General features: G+C 41.2%; 2 protein-coding genes across 3 annotated transcripts; both read left to right on the forward strand.

The window, feature by feature from the left end:
• Positions 1-701: 701 nt before the first annotated feature.
• On the forward strand, positions 702-6,194 carry LOC115850331 (DLA class II histocompatibility antigen, DR-1 beta chain-like). Its single transcript, XM_070046715.1, has 4 exons — positions 702-924; positions 2,500-2,775; positions 4,114-4,137; positions 4,453-6,194. Exons 1-4 carry the CDS (start codon positions 720-722, stop codon positions 4,464-4,466), a joined length of 519 nt encoding a protein of 172 aa, XP_069902816.1. The 5' UTR covers positions 702-719; the 3' UTR covers positions 4,467-6,194.
• Positions 6,195-13,863: 7,669 nt separating this feature from the next.
• LOC132593290 (DLA class II histocompatibility antigen, DR-1 beta chain) lies at positions 13,864-23,672 on the forward strand. Of its 2 annotated transcripts, XM_060309025.2 has the most exons (7): positions 13,864-15,053; positions 15,145-15,245; positions 18,821-19,090; positions 21,362-21,643; positions 22,400-22,510; positions 22,958-22,981; positions 23,262-23,672. In XM_060309025.2, exons 2-7 carry the CDS (start codon positions 15,146-15,148, stop codon positions 23,273-23,275), a joined length of 801 nt encoding a protein of 266 aa, XP_060165008.1. In that variant the 5' UTR covers positions 13,864-15,053; position 15,145; the 3' UTR covers positions 23,276-23,672. The 2 variants fall into 2 exon arrangements, with proteins under 2 accessions (XP_060165008.1, XP_060165007.1); XM_060309024.2 differs by lacking the exon at positions 13,864-15,053 and having other exon boundaries at positions 15,072-15,245; positions 23,262-23,671.
• The last annotated feature ends 1,528 nt before the right edge of the window (positions 23,673-25,200 follow it).

Consider the following 25,200-nt stretch of genomic DNA (forward strand, 5'->3'; position numbering starts at 1 on the left):
AACCATACAAGCTACAGTGAGCAGTAACTTCACACATTTTAATTTTGTAATGCTGTTGTCATGTGTCGATAAGATACTTGAGAATTTCTGAACAGTAAAATAGACCTGGTCTGACGCAGAGTGCCCTTCTTTCTGCCATCATTTCTAGGTGATGGTCTCTACTTAAAGTCTGGGGACCTGCTCATTTTTTTGTAAACTGTCTATATGAGAATATCATCTTCTTCTTAGTTTCTCCCCTTCTGAGGAGACTTGACTACAGAAACAAGTTCTACATCTGGCCAAGGGTGGTAATTTGATGCCTACTTGTATTGTTGGAACTAGGAGACAAAGTTAGAAAATGAAATCGTTGAGGCATGAACAGGAATAAGATGTCTGTGGCTGTAATTTACTACTATAGATAAGTAGTGGACCAGAGGCAGAAAAATTAAGAAAAAAGATGATGTGAAGGATAAACTATGACTTTGCAATTGGTTGGCAAGCAAAGAAATAAATAAACCTTGGTCCTGAACAAATTAATTTTCCTGGAAAAACAGCTCTTCAGTGGGTCTGGATTCTTAAAAAATATAAATTTCAGTGGGACCAAGATTTTCAACAAATGTAATGTCGGCTGCCGCTTGGGGCTGAGGCCTGACTGAGCGGCGGTGTCTCCCGCAGAGAATTTCCTGCTCCAGTTTAAGAGCTACTGTTACTTCACCAACGGCACGGAGCGGGTGCGGTGCATGACCAGACACATCTATAACCGGGAGGAGTACGTGCGCTTCGACAGCGACGTGGGCGAGTACCGGGCGGTGACCGAGCTGGGCCGGCGGACCGCCGAGAACTGGAACAGCCAGAAGGACCTCCTGGAGCAGGAACAGGCCAAGGTGGACACGTACTGCAGACACAACTACGGGGCTGTGGAGTGCTTCACGGTGCAGCGGCGAGGTGAGCGCGGGGCTGGGCGGCCAGCGGGCGGGGGCTCAGTGCGTGTGAGTGTGTGTTTGAAACAAGGACAGAGACAGAGAGACACAGAGAAGGAGACAGAGGAGACTGCGTTCGGGGAGTGTGTAGGGCTGTGAGCAAGTACAAGTTAGGCGGGTTCCTGTGAGAGCCTGTTGTCTGGAGACCGTGTGTGATTTTGTCAGTGACTGTGAGAGGGGAGAGAGCGTGTGTGGTGTGGGGAGGCCCGGGAGGGAGGGGAGGTGTGGCGGGAGGGGTGCAGGAGGGAGGCTCCGGGCGTCCTTGGTGGTCCCTGTGGGGGAGGGGAGGTGTGGCGGGAGGGGTGCAGGAGGGAGGCTCCGGGCGTCCTTGGTGGTCCCTGTGGGGGAGGGGAGGGGGAGGGGAGGGGAAAGGGGAGGGAGGGGAGGGAGGGGAAAGGGGAGGGAGGGGAGGGAGGGGAAAGGGGAGGGAGGGGAGGGAGGGGAAAGGGGAGGGGAGGAAACCCCGACTGGGGTGGGCGGTTAGAGATGCGGGAGGGACTTCAAGGTGTCTATGGTTGGGGGAAGGTTTGGGGGAGGAGAGGTGAGGAAAGTGAAAGGATTGGGAGCCTGTGAGGAGAAGAGTCACAGCGTGCTCTGGGCACACACCCTCTTACTCCTGACACCCCGGAAGTAAGTGTGCCGCGTCTGTCTGTGTGTAGGAGCACTTCACTGAGAAAAAGGTGTCAGAATACTTTTTGACAGGTGCGGGCAGGGGAGCCTCTGCGACTCCTCTGATCTTCCTGAGACTTCTTCTAGGTCTAAATTTTTCGCCTTTTTTTTTCTTAGCCTATATATTTTTACATAGTTGAAATGACTGTGTAATCAGCTTTTGAATTATAATTGTGTTAACACACTGATGTTACTATTTTTATAACGCTAATAGTATTCGAGTAGTTACATAATATTTCTTTTTATAAGTGTAACAATTCACCTCACAATCTCCTTTATCAGATCTTGTTTCAAAGATATATAGTGCCAAGTACTCAGTTTAAAAGTTACATTTTTTATTTTAAATTTATATTTCTTTGATTCCTAAAGTTCTTGAATATCTCTCACATATTTATTGGCCCCTTGTTACTGCTCTATTATTTATTCTCTATTATTTCTGGGGTCCTGGTGTTTTTCTCAGTGATATAGATTCTCTATGCAGCAAAATTAACACTGTTGATATTTGATTCAGCTTTCTATCCGTAAGAGACAGAGCCTGGATTTGAACCCAGGCAACATGGATTCAGAAATGACACTTTTAATTAAATGCCTTGCAAAGAGTTGTAAACACATCAACAATAAACTGCTTCATGCAATGGGAAAAAAAGACACACAAGTATCCTCAGCATCTCTAAAATCTAATGGGTCCATGCGGTAAGGGTTAAATTCAGGATCATGGTACTAACTCCTAAAGTTGGGCCACATGGCCACCTTTGAGGGAGACCTGCCCAAGGCTGCAGTCTGGGACTGGAGAGTGGTTGCAGAAAGGCAGCCAACCAACAAGACTTACTCTGTCTCCCTCACTTATCCCCTCTACCTTTTTCTCTCCTAGTGGCGCCTACAGTGACTGTGTATCCTGCAAAGACACAGCCCCTGCAGCACCACAACGTCCTGGTCTGCTCTGTGAATGGTTTCTATCCAGGCCATGTTGAAGTCAGGTGGTTCCGGAACGGCCAGGAGGCGGGGGTGGTCTCCACAGGCCTGATCCCTAATGGAGACTGGACCTTCCAGACCATGGTGATGCTTGAAACAGTCCCTCAGAGTGGAGAGGTCTACACCTGCCACGTGGAGCACCCCAGCCGGACCAGCCCTGTCATAGTGGAATGGAGTGAGAAGCTTTCTGGCCTCATAAGTTCCCCAGCCACCAAGGAGGGGGTTTTGATTACCACTGATTGTCAGGTTTCTCCTCTCCCTGAACCATATTTTTATTTGCTTCATGTTCTTCTCTTTTTCAGCACAAGTTACTGGGAGTAGCCCTGTGATATCCTGTGATAGAAACCCTCTGATAGTTTGTAGATATCCTTTGATAGTTTCTATAAATACCTATACCCACTGGTGAGACAATTCTGCCTGGCAGGCATAGAAGAAGTGTCCCTGTTCTGAGCCTCCATGATATCACAATTCATGGTCACCCCATTGCCCAAGGCACCAGACCCTTGGGCAATGTAAGGCTGGGCTTGTGCTTCTGACACTGTTTCTCTGAGATGTTCCCTGTGATCTGAGAAGGGGCACATCCTCTACAATGTAGGGACCTTCCTGACATGAGGGGAGTCCAACCTCACTTCTGCCTTTTATTAGCTCTGCCACCCTAGACAAGCTCCTTAACCTCATTCAGCCCCAGGGTCCTCATCTATCAGATACTGAAGTCTTGTGGCCTTATGTCAGGGCTGTAATATTTAAATGAATTCAGTGCCTTAACCTTGAAGCTACTCAGTGTGATTTAAAGATGTTTTCCTGGGAATGGACAATTACTCTATTTCTTCCAGGGAAGCCTTCTTTCCCCATTCTCAAAGCTCTCAGTCTTAGAGACTGAAGTAGAGAAGTTGGATTTGGGATAAAAATCACTGAAACTAGCCTCTTTTCCCAGGGGCACAGTCTGAATGTGCTCAGAGCAAGATGCTGAGTGGAACTGGGGGCTTTGTTCTGGGTCTGCTCTTCCTTGGGGTGGGGCTGTTCATCTACTTCAGGAATCAGAAAGGTAAGGAACCTGTTGGCAGCTGAGACTCCCAACAGACGTTTTGGGGATGAAATATGACTTTGACCGGTTAGTTCTCTCTATATCAATGACCCTGTATAAAATCTTTCTTTACCTAGTTGACCTCAAATTTCCTGGAAATCCAGAAATTGACAGTCCATGGTTAGCTGTGGTTGAAACATAAAAGGTGATGGCCTACAGAGATAAGAAAAAGGTTAACATGCATGGAGATTTTGGGTGGAGATCCTGGGGCAAATGCAGGAAGAGACACAGGGGTGATGAAATTACACTGGATTTGTGTGACAGAAGCTTCATCCTCTCAGTGTCTGTTCTCTCTACCCTGGCATCATGTGAAGTGGGTTGTGGTGTTAGAGAAGTCTTAGGAGAGTTGTCTGGGCCCAGGGACATTGTGTTTGGGGATAGATTTACCTCCGTATCTTTTAAGTATATATCTTCCCTCCTCTTTTCCAGAACATCCTGCACTTCAGCCAACAGGTAATGCTCTTTAACTCTCTTTCAGGATCATATTTAGTCTCCCTATAACAGATGGTAGAAGTGACAAGACAGGAGACAGAAATAATGAGAAAGACTTTGGATCTGACTTCTGATCAAGCAGTTTACATTAAAGCTTCTTCTCTCCACTAAACAGAGGGCTTGAACTCTAAAAGTGGCTTTGGCTCAGGGAGACTTAAGAATTTTTCCCCTTCTTACTGCAGTGCTTTAACATGAAGGCCTGAGAGACAGAGAGAGGGGAAAAAAGCTGCTTGTAAAGTTAAGACAGGAAATGACACTGTCCTCTGTCTCCTGCAGGACTCCTCCGCTGAAGAACCTTCTGTCCCGGCTTCTTCATGGCCTAAACAGGTCTCCTGCTTAGCTCTTATTCTTCCAAAACGAGAGTGTTTATCAGGATCTGGTTTGTTCCTGGTTGAGTGACCCTGCAGAAAACGTCCTTCTTGCTGGTTTCCTCAGCCCCCGCATTTGACCTGGACATTCCTCATATTGTTTGCAACACCTTATCTTCATTCTTTCCTGGTTCCCTCTGTTTTCAATCTTTACTGCCTCCTGTGCACCTGATCTCATCTTCTGTCCATATTATTATATAATGTTTTTCTCAAATAAATATGGAGTAACAATCATCTGCTTCATACAGTTTCAAGGAAAGAAGAAGAAAGAAAAGAGAAAGGGAGGATTTCATCGCAAAACTATTAATGGTTATTATTTATATTCCTGAATTTTGGTCACTTGTGGAACTGGAGGTTTCCTTGTTTCTCTCCCTGTTTTTTCCTCGAGGTTTCTGCATTTTGTCATTAGGCATGTTTTCCTGAGCTAGGAGAAAGCCCTTAATTGACCCTATCATGACGGTTTCCTGCATCTTTGTAATCTCAAAGATAAGCACACTTTATAAAAATCTGTTATTATTTAAAAATTACGAAATTTATAATCATGCTCTTTTCCTCTTTTTCCATGATTTTTAAAGAAATTATCTAATCCTGGGTTAGTTCACACCTTGATCACCTCTTTAATTAGACTAATGGTGGGCTTCAACATTTGTCTTTTTCTGTCACTCAGATAAACATCAGCGACATGCTGACTCTTTGGCTGGGATGCATTCTTCCCCATAAATAGGTTTTGGAAGGCCATCAGGACAGAGCCACAACTCATGTCAATAAGATGCATTTCTGAGGCCCTCCAGTTTCTGTCACAAACTTACTGTCTTTCAAGGGAAAATCCTGTATGGATCTTATCTCAGCAGAAATCAGAGACAATTCTGAGAAACAAAGGAAAATTTATGAATACAGGGATGTTCATTCAAACAATGAAATATCCTGCAGTTGGAAGACAAATGAGAATCCCTGTTAAGGAATAATCCCCAAAATGCACTTTCAGTAGGTATAGGAGATTTGTATAGTATACAACATTTAAAAAAAATAAGATAGAGGAGAATAGAAATATATCACTATACCCTATCTATCTATCTATCTATCACTTACTTACATTTGTAAATATAAACAATGGCAGGAATTTTTAAAAAAATGGTTGCCTTTAGGGCCAGATGAGAGAATAGGTTGAAGGGGACAAATATGAAAGCCAGACTTTTTGGAATATATTTAATAGTTTTAACTTGAGGGACATTCAAATATTTTATGTAATAAAAATTTTAAATCAAAAGTTTAACAAGGAGATACATAAAAACTAAAAACAAACTGGAATGATTAAAACAAACTTGACAAAAATTATATGATGGGAAACAAGCTAGAAAAGTAAATCAAACTTTTTTTGACCCTTGCATAAAAGATTGTAGAACTATAATTGTAGATAAGTATATAGTTCTAAATTCCAAAGACTTTAATAATGTAAGCGAGTTGGATAGGCTCAGAGAAAGGTAATTAAACTGGTTAAGAAGACGGTGGGTTCTGCTATTGTATTCCATCTGAAGAGTCAGTTTCAAATGTAAATCAAATCTAAACAGTAGTTAATAGATTCAGAAGTTTATTTCAAAGTAATAGTTGAATTCTCCACAGTCAGACATAACTATTATTTTATTTTCAAGCAAATTAAAAGCTTATTTTTGCATATGTTAATTATACTGTGCTATTTGTGTGAAACAGGTTATCATCCTGTAGGAGTTTGATAAACCAGTAGTCATGTCTGCAATGTGCATACAGTTGGGGTAAGTTCTATTTGATCCCAGGGTTGCACCTTCACTGTCACTTTGTTCTTTGGGATGAAAAAATACGTTATCTCATTTTATTTGAGACCTGTGGTGGGAAATGATAAGGTAGAAGTAAAGTATACGGTATGCATATATCTATGAAGATGCTTTCTAGCAAGTAGCATATAATCCAATCTAACTGGCTTTACTTTTCTTTAAGTTATTTATCTCACATAACAGATAGACCCAAGGTAGGGAATCTCCAGAGTTGGTCAATTCATCAGGCCAGTTGCATCACCAATGATCTTAAAGGCAAGAAAAGAGAACTGTTTCTTCTCGTGTGGTTTTATAAGGAGCAACCAAACTTCTTCCAGAGTTTTCCCAATAGACCGACTTCCCCACACATTCGGAGGACCATGGATTACAATGGTAGGCTCAGACAAACCTTGATTCATCCTTTGTGACATGGGCCTGCCTCCCGTGATACACAAGGGAAGAAAAGGTTTAAAATCATCTTTTTTAGAGAGAAAGAAATGGTCCATGGGTAAGGTGGATGATTTTAGGGTATGGAAGTATTAGATTGTGTTTTTAGTGATTTCCTTATGAAGGATGATAGATATTTAATGGACAGCATCATTGCAAGGATTTTTTTTTAGCATTGAGACTTAACTATCAGCCGTAAGCCACTTCCTTCCCCCCAAAAAGCAAGCAAGCAGGAGGATTATTTACTTGATTTTAGAGCATATACTGACTCTTAATTTTGTGAGGAAAAGTATATTTTCCAGGGAAATTTTTTTTAAAGACACATAATGAGGAATGACTCACTTTTTAAAATGCTAAAACCTATTATACCTCTATTTCATTAAGCACTTTTTGGCATTCATTCATTATTTGTTATACACACCAGTAAAACAAAGTCCAGAATTAGATCCCTGGACATTTGACGTTTAGATTTGTATAGAGAGTTTCAAGTTGTTTGTCAGGTATAGCCCATACTCATTCCTTTAAACAAAATGGATAATTCACAAATATGCATGTGCAGATGTTCATAGCAACATTAGTTATTATAACACAAAGCTGGAAACAAGCCTAGTATCCATCAGTCAGTGAATGGAAAAACAAAATGCACTGTATCTATACAATGGAAAACTATTTAGCAATAAAAAAGAACAAGTGAAACACATTTAAAGGAATTGATGATACATGATGCAAAATGGATGAACTTCAAATATATACTAAGTGAAATAAGCCAGACACAAAAGACTACTTGTCACATGATTCCATTTACATGAAACATCTAGAAAAGGCAAATTTATAGACTGAAAGCGAATCAGTGGGTCTCTAGGGATTGGGGTGGGGGTGGGAATTAACTGTAAACAGGAAACTTTTTGGGGTGACAGAAATGTTCTAAAACTGGATTGTGGCGATAGTTGCACATATCTATAAAATTACTAGAAATTTCCCAGTTGAGTATGATGTAAACTGTGGGTTTGCCATAATTAGCCTTTATTATGTTCAGCTCTGTTACTTCTAGATCCATTTTATTGAGAGTTTTAATCATAAATAGGTATTGAATCTTGTTAACTGCTTTTCATACATTTATTTAAATAATCATGTAAGTTTTATCCTTCAGTTTTTAATATGGTGTATCATGTTGATTGATCTGCTGATGTTGAAACATCCTTTCATCCCTGTAATAAATCCCACATCATGGTGTATGGTCCTTTTAATGTATTGTTGCATTTGGTTTGTTAATATTTTGTGGAGGATTTTTACATGTATGTTCATCACAGAAATTGGCCTGTAATTTTTTTTGTGTGTGTTGTATCTGGTTTTTCTATCAGGGCAATGTTGAATCATAAAATGAGTTAGGAAGCATTCCTTCCTCTTCAATTTTTTGGAATAATTTGAGAACAGTACGTATTAAATCATTGAATGTTTGGTAGACTTCATCTGTGAAGCCATCTGGTCTTGGATTTTTGTTTTTTGAGAGGTTTTTGATTACTCTTTCAATCTCTGGGCTGGTGGTTGGTCTATCAGATTTTCTGTTTCTTCATGAGTCAGTCTTGGAAGGCTGGGTGATTCTAGGAATATGTTTATTCTTCTAGGTTGTCCAATTTGTAGGTGTATAATGTTCATAATATTCTATTATAGTTCTTTGTATTTCTGTGTTATCCGTTGTTATTTCTCCTCTTTCATTTCGGATTTTATTTATCAGATCCTTTTCTCTCTCTCTCTCTTTTTTTTTTTCTTAGTCTAGCTAAAGATTTGAGAATTAAAAAAGAAAAAGTTTTGCCAATTTTGTTTATCTTTTCAGTGAATCAGCTCTTAGTTTCATTGATCCTTTCTGTTGCCTTTTTACTCTCTATTTCATTTATTTCCACTCAGATCTTTAATATTTCCTTCCTACTGTCTTTGGGATTCATTTATTCTTCTTTTTCTAGTTCCTTTAGGTGTAAGGTCAAATTGTTTATTTGAGATTTTTCTTGCTTCTTGAGGTAGGCCTGTATTGCTATAAATGTCCCTCTTAGTATTTCTTTTGCTGCATCCAAAGGTTTTGGTATTTCATATTTTAATTTTCATTTATCTTTAGGTACTTTAAAAATTTCTTCTTTGATTTCTTCATTGACCTAATGGTTATTTGGTAGCATGTTGTTCAGTCTCTGCGTATTGGTGATTTTTCCAGCTTTCTTCTTGTAGTTGATTTCTATTTTCATACCATTGTGATCAGCAAAGATGCTTGCTATGATTTGAATCTTCTTAAATTTATTGAGACTTGTTTTGTGTCTCAACATATGGTTTATTCTTGAGAATGTTCCATGTGCACTTGAGAAGAATGTGTATTCTGCTGCATTTGGATGGAATGTCTTTACAAATATTTAAAATCCATCTAGCCTAATGTTTTATTTAAAGCTACTGTTTCTTTGTTGATTTTCTGTCTATATGGTCTATCCACTGATATAAGTGCAGTGTTAAAGTCCCCTACCATTATTGTGTTGAGTGTTGATTTCTCCCTTTAGATAGATTAATACTTGGTTTATATATTTTGGTGCTCCTGTTTTATGTGCACATATATTAATAACAGTTATGTCTTCTTAATGAATTGTTCCCCTTATCATTATAAAATGTCCATCTTTGTCTCTTTATCTTTTTTGGCTTGATGTCTGTTTTGTCTGATATGAGTGAGGCTCCACCCATTTTCTTTTGGCTGCCATTTCCTTGGAGTATCATCTTCCATCCCTTCACTTTGAGCCTGTTTGTCTTTATAGCTGAGGAGAGTCTCCTTAGAGGCAGCATATAGTTGGGTCTTGTGTGTTAATCCATCCATCCACTGTGTGCCTTTGATTGGTGAATTCAATTCATTTACATTTAGGGTGATTATTGATAAATGAAAACCTAGCACTAACATTTTGTCTTCTCTTTTCTGGTTGCTCTATATCTCCATTATTTCTTTTCTTTGTGTCTCTGTCTGCCATTTTAGTTTGGTGGTTTTGCATAATGTTTTTCTCAGTTTCCTCTTTTTTGTTTCGTGTGTCTGCTCTAGGTTTATGTCTTTTGGTTACCTTGAGGTTTGTATAGAATGTCTTACAGATAAAATAGTCCTTTTTCTGTTGATAGCATCGTATCTCCATTTGCCCATATGGGTTCCATCCTTCTCCTCTTGTTCTCTTACGTTTCTGTTGTCTAAAATTATCCCTTTCCATGTTGTGAGCTTGTTACCAAATTGAGGCAGCTATAGCTATTTTTACTGCTTTTTTTCCTCCCTTTCCCCTTCATGCTATAATGAAGTGTTTTAAGATCTGTTGTGATATAGAGTTGCAATTTTCTGATTCTGTCTGTCAGTATATCACCTTACTTAAAGTTTTGTATACTTTTGCCTTTATGTCTCAGGTAGAAGGGCACTTTCAACTTTTCTTGTAAGGTTTATGTTGGTGACCTCCTGCAGCTTTTGTTTGTCTGGGAAAGCCTTTACTTCTCCTTCATATCTGAATAATAACTTTGCTGGATAGAGTATTCTTGGCTGACAGTTTTTACCTTTCAGAAGTTTGAGTTTGTCATTTCACCTTTCTGTCGAGTTTCTGCTGAGAAACCTGCTGATAGTCTAATGAGGGTTCCTTTGGAGTATACCATCCTTTTTCCTTGGCTGCCTTTAAAATTCTTTCTTTGTCATTAATTTTTGAGAGACTTAATGTAATGTGTCTTGCAGAGGTCTTTTTGCATTGAGATAATTAGGTTTGTTCTTAGCTTTGTGGACTTGCATATCCAGTTCCTTTCACAGGTTTAGGAATTTCTCAGCTATTATTTCTTTGAATAAACTCTTTGCTCCCTTCTCCCTCTTTTTAAATTTTTTTTTGTGATACCCATTATCCTAATTTTCCCTTTGTAAAAGAGTCAAATAATTCTCATAGAATTTCTGCATTTATTTTTAGATCTTGAGTCTCTTTTCTCTTCTACTTGTATCATTTTTAGATTTCTGTCTTCAAACTCATTAAGTCTCTCTTCCATATGGTCTCCTCTATTTCCAATGCTTTTAATGCATTCTTCATCTCATTTATTGATTTCTTCAGCTCTAGGATTTCTGTTTTTTTCTTTTTAGAGTTTCTACCTCTTTTGTAAATATTCCTTATGTTCATTAATTTTATTCCTGAGCTCATTGAACTGCCTTTCTGGATTTTCTAGTAGCTCGTTATTTTGAAATCTCTGTCAGATCACAATAGTCCATGACTTTAAGTTTGGTTTCTGGAGAATTGCCATTTTGTCATTTTCTCTTTGTGGTACCATGTAACAATGGTTCTTCATGTTGGTTGAAGAGTTGTTCCTCTGCTGGTGTATTTGAAGTAGTGAACACCTTTCTTCTTTAGGTAAAGCTTTAAAAAAATTTTAAAACTTTAATTCTGAGTTCTTTCTGTGGTTTCCAGTAGGTGGTGCTACAGCACAGGTTTTTGGTTTCTCCTACTAGCGCTGCCTCTGGTTATGTTTGAGAGTTGGCAATTTCCACCTCTCACTGCCTCTGTCAGAGGTGTTGGCCACCTAGTACCCTCGTTGCTACTGCTTGTACTTCCTGGGTCATTGGTACCTTGCAGCTGCTAGTGTCACTGGCATTGCCACCTGGGGCAATGGGATGATGGGCACTTCTGGATGGAGCATGGGGGTCTCCTGAATCACAGGCTCTGCTGCTGTTGGGAGGGGACGAAGAGGGTGGGGGAAAGGGGGCCAGGGTCAAGAGCTTTTCTACTCTGTCCTGAGTTGTCAGGTACACTGGAACCACCACTGTGGGCAGAGGCCGGGGGGATGGAGTTGTGGGTTCCTCTGTGATGGAAGGATGGGGTTGTAAATCCCCCTACTGCTGCTGCTTAGTTCCCTGTGGCTGTGGGCACTGTTGTGGCCAGGAGGCTAGAGTCCTGTGCTCCACCTCTCCTGTGGCTGCTGGGTTCTCTAGGGCTGTGAGCTCAGCTGCTTAGGCTGGGGGCGCTGGATCACAGGCGCCACCTTCACTGTTTTCCCGCTTTGCCTCCTTTGTGTGTTCCAGTCCACCCACCTGCAGATATATAGATGTGTGGAATTCTCCGGCATCCTGGTGTGTCAGGCAGGGCCATCTTTGTTGAGTTGTGGCTGTTTCAGTGGTTGTAGATGAGGGGGACAGACAAAGGAAACATCTCATGTAATGATACAAATTTCAGTTCTCCTGTTGTTCAACAAGTCTGTGCTTCTGATGCCACTTGTTTGCTTGCACGAGTGTTGCAATTTATTTTCCATAAAAACAAATCTGTGGTCTCACACAACAAGAGCAAATACTAGAACTTCTGTACTGATAACCACTCTCTTCCAGAAACCAGTATAACTGCCTTTTCTTCAGGAAATAAGCCTTTATTTGACACTTCTCTTACAGAGCAGAAGCTGAGCAGGATTGCTTCTCCTCTTGCCTTCCGTAAAGGAGCTCAGCCTCAAGATCACCTGTGGGAGCAATGGTTCGGTGACAATTGCTGCATTGTTTTACGTGAACTGTCCTTCTATTGAATTAATATTGCAGAAAAGTTGAAATATATAATATTTAGAGCAGCACATTTTTATTATTCATAAATGTATACAACGTACAGAATTTAGGTCATTGGTTCATTCTCTTTTAAAATAAATCTGTAAGATTTGTATATTGTATGTGAAATTTATATGAAGAAGTTTTGGTAGTACTCTCTTTAACTATGTTTCAGTATATATATTATACAATTAGTAAATTGCACATCAAACTTATATGAACAAGTTTTGATACTGTTCTCTTTAATTCTATTTCAGTATGTTCTTGATATAGAATTACTTTTCTTTGCCATTCTTTTTATCCTATAATCTAAGGGGAACCTTAGTTTGACTTTCTCAGATTTTCACATGTCACAACTAGTTAATTCTGTGTAAATTATGATTTTCTCTTGGTCAAATTAAGCATGAGATTCTCATGGTTGCAACTGCACAATATCCAATAGTACTGAACTACCACTGGAGTCTTAGGGACATAGATTGTTCTGGAATCCAGGGACAATAGTGACTTCTACCCAACCTCTCCAAGAATTTTGAATTTTCCACATTAATAGAAATATATTATTCCATGGTAAGCAAGATACTATTTCTATTCTACTCCAAAATGTTCAGATTAACACTACATTATGCCAAGAAATCTAAAATAATGATTGGGGACCATGGATTAGATTTAGGAATTTGGAGGCCTCTGCAACCTCAATAAGCAGGAGACTTGTGGGGAGCAACGGGCATTATTACATAAGACAAATGCAAACACTGTCATTTCCAGAGGAGGGTTACAATGTTGATGAAGGGAAATTTTAAAGAATTACAATTGCTATACTGTAGCTACTTCAATTTACATGATGCTGTCAGTCATTAAAAGGAGTAGTTTTATTGATACACATATCCGTGAATTAAAGTGATAAAAATAGTTTAAATGTAAGGGACATTATTTTCTTTAGAAATTAAATCTGAGGTGGTATGATGTGATGGCTGAGTTTGCAGGGTTTGAAATCACATGTAACTTGGCTCAATCTGGAGTGTACCATTTACTAGTCTTGTATCCTTGCAAAGATTATCTAACCTCCTTCCACTATTTTATTTTCTCCATTTGCAGGATTAAAAAGGGTACTTGAATCACTGAGATGACGTGAGAATTACATTTTAAAAAGACATGTAAAAAGTCTTTGTATAATTCTGGGTACTAAGTAAAGCTCTCAAAGTTTACTCAATAAATTTTAATCATTTTAAAGCAGCATGATGAGTACGGTCACTAGAAATATTAAGGCACATAAAGAATGGCTTGGGGGCTTCCCTGGTGGCGCAGTGGTTGAGGGTCTGCCTGCCGATGCAGAGGACACGAGTTCGTGACCCGGGAGGATCCCACATGCCGCGGAGCGGCTGGGCCCGTGAGCCATGGCCACTGAGCCTGCGCGTCCCGAGCCTGTGCTCCACAACGGGAGAGGCCTCAACAGTGAGAGGCCCGTGTACCGCAAAAAAAAAAAAAAAAAATGGCTTGGGCAGAGTGTGAATTAATGCATAATTTTAAATAAATAGTTGCATTTAAAGTCCATTCTAAATCTGAAATATTATATTTATGTTAATATAATGTGTAATAATAATCTAAAAGTAGAATTACATTTTTGAGATTATATGACTACATCAAAGGGTATAATTCGTAGTTTTTTCATAGGGTTCTATTTATGAACACTCCATAATGTATTCATTAGCAACATCTTCTTATAATATCTTCTGGGGATAAAGCAAGAGAAGGTGAATTATAAGAGGACATGTTCCCAAGAAAGTAAGAAAATCCTAATGGGAGCCAAGAATAAGGAATTGAACGTATTTTACATAAAATATTAATTATTCTAAAGAGGAGGTGTTGTGTCAAAGGCTGACTTTGACTTTTTATTGATCTTTCAGTCACTTGCAAACTCTGATCAGTACAGCTGGCTTTATCACACTGTTAAGTTAAATGTTACAAAGATGCCTTCAAGATCTTCCATTCCATGCAGATTGCCTCCTCTAAGCCCCTTTCTGTATGAATATTCTGGAGGTGCCACTAAACTTAGACAGCATCAGGAGACAAACCTGTAAAGTTTTTTCACTCTGTTAAGTAATTCACTAAATTTCCATTTCCTTTAGTTTATCAGAGACACCCCTGCCTGGCAGGAAGTACAGATTATACTCTAAACAACAGCTATAATTCTGTCACATCATCAGTTACCAGGGGATGGTGTTCCTTAAAGCATCCAGAGAATCACAGCATTTTTCAGTATTGTTATACCTGAAAGATCACAGTGCCTTCATTTCAGTTGCAGAGGTTAAATAATTTCGCCAAATCTACAAGTACATGAAGGACCAAATTAAAGGTCTCCTAAATTGCAATCACTTTCTCTCTACCTGCTCAACTCCTAAACACACTCACACATATATTTGTCAAAATATCTATGTCTTCGAGTAAGAGAAATGAATGATCTTTAGGCTCAAACGTGACACATCATTGACCAGCAGGGAGCTGGCTCTCAAGAGAAGCCCAAATAAAATGTGTCAGATACAACTGGATCAAACATTTAAAGCACTAAATTAAAACAATCCTTTTAATGGAGGAAATTCTAAGTTTCAGAAGAGCACCTTCACACTGAATCTCTGACCAGTAACTGATGATGTTTCTCGTCTGTGATTCTGATTGGTTCTCCAACACTGAGCTAACCCAATCCAGGAGCAAATACTGAGTTCCTTGGTTGGTATCACTTGGGTGGAGGAGAGTCACAGTTCCCAATTCAGCGAGGCTTGCCTGCTCCCCTCACACCCTGTCCTCTCCTGTTCTCCAGCATGGTGTCCCTGTATTTCTCCGGAGGCTCCTGGATGGCAGCTCTGACAGTGATACTGATGGTGCTGAGCCCGCCCCTCGCTTGGGCCAGGGAGACCCCATGTAAGTGAACACTTTGGGGGGTGAGCTATTGTGGGGTGGGGGAAGGAAGGGAGTTAGCTTTATCTCTGTGTCCAGACCAGCCTTCTTTAAAAGTTGTGACTTTTCAGGCTTCCCTGGTGGTGCAGTGACTTTGTTTTTAGTGACCACCTATCTTTATCACATGGATCTCCAATCTATCTACCACAAAAGGTGCCTGGATACTTGCCCTCTCAATGAGTGTGGCATACGTAGCCTCCATATCTATAGTCTATTTCTTCTCAAGTGTCCAGCAATGAACCTTCCCCAGCCTTGCATCCCATCCCTTCAGGTGTTTGAAAAGATTTAGAAAAAATGATGTTAAAATAATTCTCCATTAACAGATCTCTTTATTATGTTGAATGTACAAGAAAAAGGGAAAGTTTCTCTGAAGATTTTATGGAGAATCTAAATAATTAGGAAGATCTCTCCTAGAAGGTCCTGTGTTATGTCCTCAACAGGATCTGTGATGCTGCTACCTCTCCCTAATATATGAGGATGTATCAAGGGAACTCCCCCATTATCTTCTTTCCATTTTCCCTGAACTCCAATGTTTATAAGGTTTGAATCCCTGTACTAGGAGTTCTTGGACAGAAGTTGGGGTTAGTTTTCTCTCTATTGCTCCTGGGTAAGGCACCCTGGAGCTGAAGCAGGGATTCTTAGTACTTGGAATGACCCTGTAGATAAAGAGCACCTATGGGTTGTTCTTTGATGCCTTAAAAAATGTAAGCCATCTTCTGAACACCCAACACAGGTTAGTGACCATTATGAATCTATTTTGAGCCTTTCTTTTTTTTTTCAAAAAAAAATTTATTTATTTATTTATTTATGGCCGAGTTGGGTCTTTGTTGCTGTGCGTGGGTTTTTCTCTAGTTGTGGCAAGCGGGGGCTACTCTTCGTTGCGGTGCGTGGGCTTCTCATTGCGGAGGCTTCTCTTGTTGCGGAGCATGGGCTCTAGGCATGAGTGCTTCAGTAGTTGTGGCTCACGGGCTCTAGAGTGCAGGCTCAGTAGTTGTGGTGCATGGGCTTAATTGCTCTGCGGCATGTGGAATCTTCCAGGACCAGGGCTCGAACCCGTGTCCCCTGAATTGGCAGGCGGATTCTTAACCACTGCGCCACCAGGGAAGCCTGAGCCTTTCTATACTATCCGTTTCCCTCCTATCTCCCCCTTCTCTGGCCGAGGCATAGAATAAATTATATGAAATCTGATTTTGTAGTTCACAGATAGTCAAATATCTGCAGTTTTACATGGGAAACCATGTACCTCATTAGGGTACAGACAGTGTGAAAGTTGTTTCCATCCCATTGGGCTGAAAGCTGGTAAGCAACTCAAGGGAACTCATTGGTCTCTTGGAGTCTTGGACCCAAATTTCATAAGATCATGCATCATGCCCTCTGTTTTCCTTTATCAGCTATGTTTGGTTACCTCAAATTTTAGTTCCTCCCTATTTTCCCCAGCTATGTCATCACCAGATCTGATAACCCCCAAAGTATGCACAAACCCTCAGCATTATAACAGGTTCACTGGATGATTTCGAACATAATGAACTCTTCCCCTTCCCTTAAAATTACCATTTTCTACCTGTGAATGTTCCTTCCAACTAGTAGAAGAAGAAAGAGGAAATTTGGGTTTTTCATGAGAAGTAGAAAGGATATAATGTGTCATCAGAATAAAAGAGTGTTGGAGCTGAACCCTTTCTTGCTTTCTGGGATGCCCACAAAAATCATTTCCTAGAACCCTGGGTTTATTAATTTAGACTACAAATATTTTTCTGAGCAACTATTATTATATGCTGGGCTCTATTCTGGGCTCAGACAATCCTATTTGAATAAGATAGAAAAATCCCCAATTATCTTGGAACTTACTTAATGATAAGAAAGACAACAATCCAATAAACATTTAACAACAACAATGACAACCAACAAAACCAAAAACCATTTCAGAGAGCAACAAGTCCTCTGAAAAGAATAGTTCAAGGTTATGGGACGAGAGTATTGGATTCACCTGCCTTCAATTCAAGTGTCTAGGGAGCTCTCCCTGGAAAGGTGACATTCAATTGAGACATAAATGATGAGGAGAAGCCAGACATGTGAGGGATCTAAGGGACAGATGCTCCAGGGAGAGGGACCAAGGGAAAGGCCAAACTGTGGGAAGATGTTTGCTGTTTAAGGGACAGAAAGAAGGCTAGAGTGACTGAAGCAGAGCAAACAAGTTGGGGAGTGAAATAAGATGAGGTTGGAAAGGAAATCAGGAGCCAGATCATATTAGGCCCTGATGGTCATGGTGAGAACTTTGATTTTTATTTGTGGAGATATGTGAAGACAGAGTCCTGAGGGATAAGCTTGACCTTCTATCCACCAAACCCCACCATTTAATTCATTAACAAGTCATACAACAATCTACCCCAAATCTGTTCACTCTATTTTTACTACTGTCTTTGTCAGTACCACACTAAATGAAGCCACAAGCACACCTTCACTGGAGAATTCTACCATGTTCCTAAATGGTCTCCCTGTCTCCACTTGTGAACTCCTAAAATCCAATCTCTATGTGGTACCTACAATTATTTCCTAAAAGTAAACATAAATGACCCTCCTTGTAACGCTTCAGTAGCTTCACGTATCTCTACCTAACCTAGGTTAGGGTTAGGGTTTCCCATTACATTTAGTATGAAGTCAAAATCCTAACATTGTCTCCAAGGCTTCTAAGTACCCCACACCATTTCTCCAGTCTAGTCTTTTACCCTCCTCCTTCCTCACTCTCTGTGCTCAGTAAACTGGGTTTTTTTTCTGATTTCTTGCAGAAGTTCATCATGTCTTTCAAGCTTCTGCACACGATATTACCCTTACCTGAAATATGCCTCCTCTTTCCCTCACATACACCCCCCTACACCCACTCTCCCTTTCAGCTCACATCGACTTAACCTTTCATGTCACATCTTAAATATCAGTCTTTAAAGACTACTTCTCTGACACCCTAACATAAATTATTCTCTGTTCTAGATCTCCACGCTTTTCTTGTGACATTTCTGGCTCCTGTATAATTAATTCTTGTGTGGTTGGGTTTTGTCCATCACTTTCACTAAATTTTATGCTCCTAGAAGGTAGGGGAGATGTTTGTTTTTCCTTCTGTGGAATCCCAGGGGCAGCAGCACAGGCTTGGCACAAGGTCAGCACTAGGTAAGGAAGTGTTTCAGGAACAGCTAAAGGGTCATGGGATGAGAGGAGGAAGCAGAGAGTGTTCTTCTGGTGGAGGCATTCAGGAGGAGGTGGTGATGGGGCAAATCCCCGTCCGGCTCCGGTTTGGAGGTCTCCAGCCAAGTACAGAGCTGATGGCATCCCAAATGCCTTAGGATCAGAGGGGTCTCCTCCACCCACCATGGTCTCTCTTGACCCTGAAGATCAAAGATGAACCCGTGGGGTAGTTGGGGGTGCCAGTGGGGCCAATAAGGGAGTGTCAGTGCCCCGTCCTCCGTCTGGGTGCCCTGCATTTGTGGTTATTGCCTTCAATCTCTTCCCAGGAGCCCGCCCAGGTAATCAGATCTTTCCTGTCCCCACAGCACTTTTCATGTATCAGTTTAAGTCCGAGTGTCACTTCTCTAATGGGACAGAGCGGGTGCGGTTCGTGGTGAGACACACGTATAACCGGGAGGAGTACGTGCGCTTCGACAGCGACGTGGGCGAGTACCGGGCGGTGACCGAGCTGGGCCGGCGGACCGCCGAGTACTGGAACAGCCAGAAGGACCTCCTGGAGCAGAAACAGGCCAAGGTGGACACGTACTGCAGACACAACTACAGGGTTGGGGAGAGCTTCACGGTGCAGCGGCGAGGTGAGCGCGGGGCTGGGCGGCCAGCGGGCGGGGGCGCAGTACGTGTGAGTGTGTGTTTGAGACAGAGACAGAGAGACACGGAGACGGGGACAGAGGAGACTGCGTTCGGGGGGCGGGGGGTGTGTAGGGCTGTGAGCAAGTACAAGTTAGGCGGGTTCCTGTGAGAGCCTGTTTGGAGACCGTGTGTGATTTTGTCAGTGACTGTGAGAGGGGAGAGAGCGTGTGTGGTGTGGGGAGGCCCGGGAGGGAGGGGAGGTGTGGCGGGAGGGGTGCAGGAGGGAGGCTCCGGGCGTCCTTGGTGGTCCCTGTGGGGGAGGGGAGGGGGAGGGGAGGGGAAAGGGGAGGGGAGGAAACCCCAACTGGGGTGGGCGGTTAGAGATGCGGGAGGGACTTCAAGGTGTCTATGGTTGGGGGAAGGTTTGGGGGAGGAGAAGTGAGGAAAGTGAAAGGATTGGGAGCCTGTGAGGAGAAGAGTCACAGCGTGCTCTGGGCACACACCCTCTTACTCCTGACACCCCGGAAATAAGTGTGCCGCGTCTGTCTGTGTGTAGGAGCACTTCACTGAGAAAAAGGTGTCAGACTACTTTTTGACAGGTGCGGGCAGGGGAGCCTCTGTGGCACCTCTGATCTCTCTGAAGCTTATTTCAGGTCTAAATTTCTTGCTTTTTTCCTCCTTAGTATATATATTTTACATAGTTGAAATGATTGTGAAATCAACTTTTTGAATTATAATTTTGTTACTTAATATGGTGATGTTACTATTTTTTATAACGCTAGTAGTATTTGAGTAGTTACATATTATCCTTTTTATACTTGTAACAATTTACCTCATTTTACTTTACATTCCCCTTTATTAGATCTTTTTTCAACATTACCAAACAGTTGAAAATTTATATCTTTTTGTTTTTATTTAAAATTTCTTTGATTTCTAAGGTTCTTGAACATTTTTCACATATTTATTGGCTGACCTTTGTTATGGCTCTAAGAATTATCTATTGTTGACTATCTCTGGGTCCTGGCGGTTTTCTCAGTGATTTTATGAGTTCTCTATGCATTAAGATTAACAAGTTGCTGACATTTGATTTAGCTTTTTCTCCAGTCTGTGGTTTATGTTTTGATTCTGTTCATTATATTCCAAGTTAGGAATTTAAACATTTTTATTTAATGAAATATACTGCAAAATTGTTAGTGATGATTTACCATCAATCTTAAATCTACCACTTTGCATTATTGTAAAAATGTTTTTCCCCCCAGGTTTCTCTTTTGCAAATAATAATTGTGTTTATTGTGGCTGGTGGTGTCAAGGGTTGTCTCAGGAACTAAGCACACATATTAATGAGTCTCAGACCCTGCCCTGAACTGAAATGCCAGCTTAAAAAGAAAGACAATTGTAAAATGATACAATTCCAGTAATAGATCTGCTTGTTTTGCAAAGCAGAAGAATTGATCAGCTGAGTGTAATAATAAGCTTTTGTTTTGGTTTTGTTTGGTTTTTTTTTTTAATGAGTGACTTTACGTGGTCCTTTCTCTCCCTTTCAGGAATCATGCTTTCCTTGGAACTCAACTCAGAGTTCAAGAGTCACCTTTGTCTATTCCTGCTTCCCAGGGTAGAACCCTTTCTGTGGTGTTCTAAGGTGTGAGTGTAGCATTCCCAGGATTTTATCTTCTGTCTCCCCATCTACCCCAAGCTGCCCCCTAATTTATCCACACTGCTTTGAGTCATATTTTCTCTCCAAGGAAATGAAGATAGTAAATAGCTAACATATATTAAAGACTAAGTTCCAGCCATCGTTTCACATACTTCAGGTACATTAATCCTCACATAACCCTAAGAGGTAAGTTAGTATTATTATCCCCCTTTACAGGTGAGCAACCTGAGGCACAGAGGAATTTTAAAACTCACCTAGGATCAATCAGTAGGAGGCAGAGCCTGGATTTGAACTCAGGCACCCTGGCTCCAGAAATCATGCTATTAATAATACACTATATACTGTGCAAAGATTTGTAAACACATCAATTCAACAATGAATAACTCTTTCATGCTATGAAAAACAAAACAATAGAAAACAAATTTCCTGAACATCTGTCAGATCTAATGGGCCCATACTGTAAGCATTAAAGTCAAGTCTTATGGCACTAATTTCTGTTGGGCTACACAGCCAGCCTTCAGGGAGGCCTGCCGGAGACTGGAGACTGGGGGCAGAAAGGCAGCCAACCAATGAGACTTACTCTGTCTCCCTCACTTATCCCCTCTACCTTTTTCTCTCCTAGTGGCGCCTACAGTGACTGTGTATCCTGCAAAGACACAGCCCCTGCAGCACCACAACCTCCTGGTCTGCTCTGTGAATGGTTTCTATCCAGGCCACATTGAAGTCAGGTGGTTCCGGAACGGCCAGGAAGAGGAGGCAGGGGTGGTCTCCACAGGCCTGATCCCTAATGGAGACTGGACCTTCCAGACCATGGTGATGCTTGAAACAGTCCCTCAGAGTGGAGAGGTCTACACCTGCCACGTGGAGCACCCCAGCCAGACCAGCCCTGTCACAGTGGAATGGAGTGAGAAGCTTTCTGGCCTCATAAGTTCCTCACCTACCAAGGAAGGGCTTGCTTACCCCTGAGTGACAGGTTTCTCCTCTCCCACAGCATGTGTTCATTTGCTCTGTGTTCTCCTCTCCTTCAGCTGAGGTTATTATTGAGGATATCACAGGAACCTTATAATATCCTGTGATAGAAATCCTCTGATAGTTTACAGATATCCTATGATATCTTCTACAAGTACCTACACCCCCTGGGAGGCAATTCTGCCTGACATGCAGAAAACAGGTGTCCCTGTTTTGAGCCTCCATGAAATCTCAGGTCATGGTCACTACATGGCCCTGGGCACCAGTCTTCTGCCTCAGGCTGGGCTTGTACTTCTGACACTGTTTCTCTGAGATGTTCACTGTGATCTGAGAAGGGGCACATCCTCTACAACATAGGAACCTTCCTGACATGAGGGGAGTCCAACCTCAGTTCTGCCTTTTATTAGCTCTGTCACCCTAGACAAGCTCCTTAACCTCATTCAGCCCCAGGGTCCTCACCCATCAGATGTTGTAGTCATGGCCTTACGTCAGGGCTGTGATATTTAAATGGGTTCAATGTCTTAACCTTGTAGCTACTCTGTATTTTTAACCTCTTTTCCAGAAATGCCCAGTCAATCTAGTTCTTCCAGGGCATCCTTCTTTCCCCGTTCTCAAATATCTCAATCTCAGAATCTCAGTTAGAGAAGTTGGATTTGGGATAAGAATCACTAAAACTAGCTTCTTTCCTCAGGGGCACAGTCTGAATCTGCTCAGAGCAAGATGCTGAGTGGAATCGGGGCCTTTGTTCTGGGTCTGCTCTTCCTTGGGGTGGGGCTGTTCATCTACTTCAGGAATCAGAAAGGTAAGGAACCTGTTGGCAGCTGAGATGCCCCACAGACTTTTTTGCTCAAGTTTGTTCACTGTATATCAGTGACCCTGTGTAAAACTTTTATTTCCCCTTTATTGACCTCAAATTTCCGGAAATCCAGAAATCAACAGTTCATGGTTACTTATGGTTGAAAAATAAGAGGTGATGGCCTGTAGAGATAAAAGAAGAGTTAACATGCATGGAGATTTTGGGTGGAGATCCTGGGGCAAATGCGGGAAGAGACACAAAGGCTGATGAAATTACACTGGATTTGTGTGACAGAAACTTCATGGATCACATGCTCCTAGTGTCTGCTCTCCTGTCTACCCTGGCATTAGGGGATATATGTTGTGGGGTAGAGATATATCAGGTGGGGGCCTGGGGCTGGGGACAGAATTCCTTCCATATCCTTAAATATATATCTTCTCTTCTCTTTCCCAGGACACTCTGGACTTCAGCCAACAGGTAATGCCCTTTAATCCTCTTTTAGAGATAGATTTGGTCTCCTAGAACTGGTTGTAGAGAAGACAAGACAGACATAATGGGAAAGACTTTGAATTCTAAACTTCTTCTGGCCACTTAACAAAAGGCCAGTTCCCTAAAGTAGCTTTGGCTCAGGGAGATCTAGGAATTTTTCCCCCCTTCTTGCAATACTGCTTTAACATGAGACCCTGGGCGAGGGGGAAAGAAGCTGCTTGTAGAATTAGCTTGTAGTAAAAACAACGCTATCTTCTGTCTTTTGCAGGACTCCTAAACTGAAGTGAAGATAATGACACTCATAAGAGAAAGAACCTTCTGGCTTAGCTACTTTGCAGCATGAAAGTGTTTCCTGTTGGGCTTTTAATCCACAAAGAGAGTACTTTCTCAAGATCTGGTTTGCTCCTGCAGAAAATCTCCTCCCTGATGGCTTCCTCAGCCCCTGCCCCTTGACCTGGAAATCTGGAATATTGAAAGCAGTATCCTATCTTCATTCTTTCCTGGTCCCTTTTATATTGAAGCCTTATGGCCTCCCTTTCATGTGAACACATCTTTAACCCACATTTCTTTACAAAGTTTTGCTCAAATAAACGTGGAGTGAGAAGCATCTGCCTGATAGAGCTTCAAGGAAAAACGTAGGCAAAAACGAAAAGGGAGAGAGAGAGAGAGAGAGAGAGAGAGAGAGAGAGAGAGAGAAAGGGAGTGTCTGGTGGGGAGGGTGGGCAGCGGGAGGGTGAGAATTTCCCTCTCTATCCTTCCTGAGTTCCTGTGGCTACACTATTAATAAAATTGATGCAAGACAGATTAGCAAGAGAAAAAGAAACAAATTTTAATTCACATGCATGGAGGTCTCTAGAAATAGGACCTAAGAAGTGGTCAAAGCAGGTAGCTTTTATGCTTTTTAGACAAAGAAACAATAAGTTTGTGAGTAATTGACAGGACAAAGACACTTAGGTTTTGGGTGCTCTAATAGTGAAGAATCTAACCAAAGTTTGGGCTTGAGGTAGTATCAACAAATTAAAGATGCAACAAGGTTTGTTTATATAGGTTTCTTGGTCTGAATGGTGATAAGTGTGTCATACCTCCAGATGCAGGGAGTGCGTCTTTCACATGAGAGATTATTTCCTGCTTTCAGGGAGACAGAAGGAGGGTCAGAGTGTCCCTCTTGCATTGGCCATTTCTTAAGTAACTAGTTCAAAATAATCAATATGCCATTGTGGCATATTTGGGAACAGCCTTCCCTGAGCCCCAACAAGAGGTTTTCAATAATTGTTTTTATTTTTATTCCTGAATTTTGGTCACATGTGGGTCTGGTAGGTTCCTTTGCTTCATTCTCTGTTTTATCTTGAGTTTTCTGTATTCTGTAATCAGGAATATTTAGCTGAGATAGTAGCCGGTTTTGGGAAATGAAGTAATACACTTCTAGATAATCCATGGCTTATCAAAGAATAAATCAGATGAGAAATTAGAAAACTACGGGAATGTTAAAATAGATTTTCAGTACATGTGATATGCAACCCAAGGAATCTCCAGAGGGAAATTTATAGGTTTAAATGCTTATATTATGAAAGGAAAAATATATAAAAATCAGAGACCTAAACTTTTTTTTTTGCGGTACGCGGGCCTCTCACTGCTGTGGCATCTCCCGTTGCGGAGCACAGGCTCCGGACGCGCAGGCTCAGTGGCCACAGCTCACGGGCCCAGCCACTCCACGGCATGTGGGATCCTCCTGGACCGGGGCACAAACCCATGTCCCCTGCATCGGCAGGCGGACCCTCAACCACTGCGCCACCAGGGAAGCCTGAGACCTAAACTTTTATCTTAAGCATCTAGGAAAAGTAAATTTAACTTGAAAAATAGAGGAAAGGAAATAATAAAGGTAAAAGAGAAAATTAATACAATTGAAAATAAATGTATAATAAAGAAAATTAACAAAACTAGAAGGTTTTCTTTCTTTCACTTTTTAAATAAATCACCTACAAGATTGCTAAAGCAGAAAAAAATCTAAATTACAAATTATTAACACCTGGAATGTAAAAGATAATATTCCTAAAGATCCTACAGGCATTAAAAAGATACGAAGAAGATATTATAAAGAATTTTATGCCAGTAGATTTGATATTTTAGATGAAGTTCATTGAAAAACACTAAATTTCATGATCTATTTCTGTGTAACAAATCATCCCCAAACTTAGTGACTTAAAACT

This window comes from Globicephala melas, chromosome 11 (genome assembly GCF_963455315.2).
Source record: "Globicephala melas chromosome 11, mGloMel1.2, whole genome shotgun sequence".
In the NCBI taxonomy this organism is placed as follows: Eukaryota; Metazoa; Chordata; class Mammalia; order Artiodactyla; family Delphinidae; genus Globicephala; species Globicephala melas.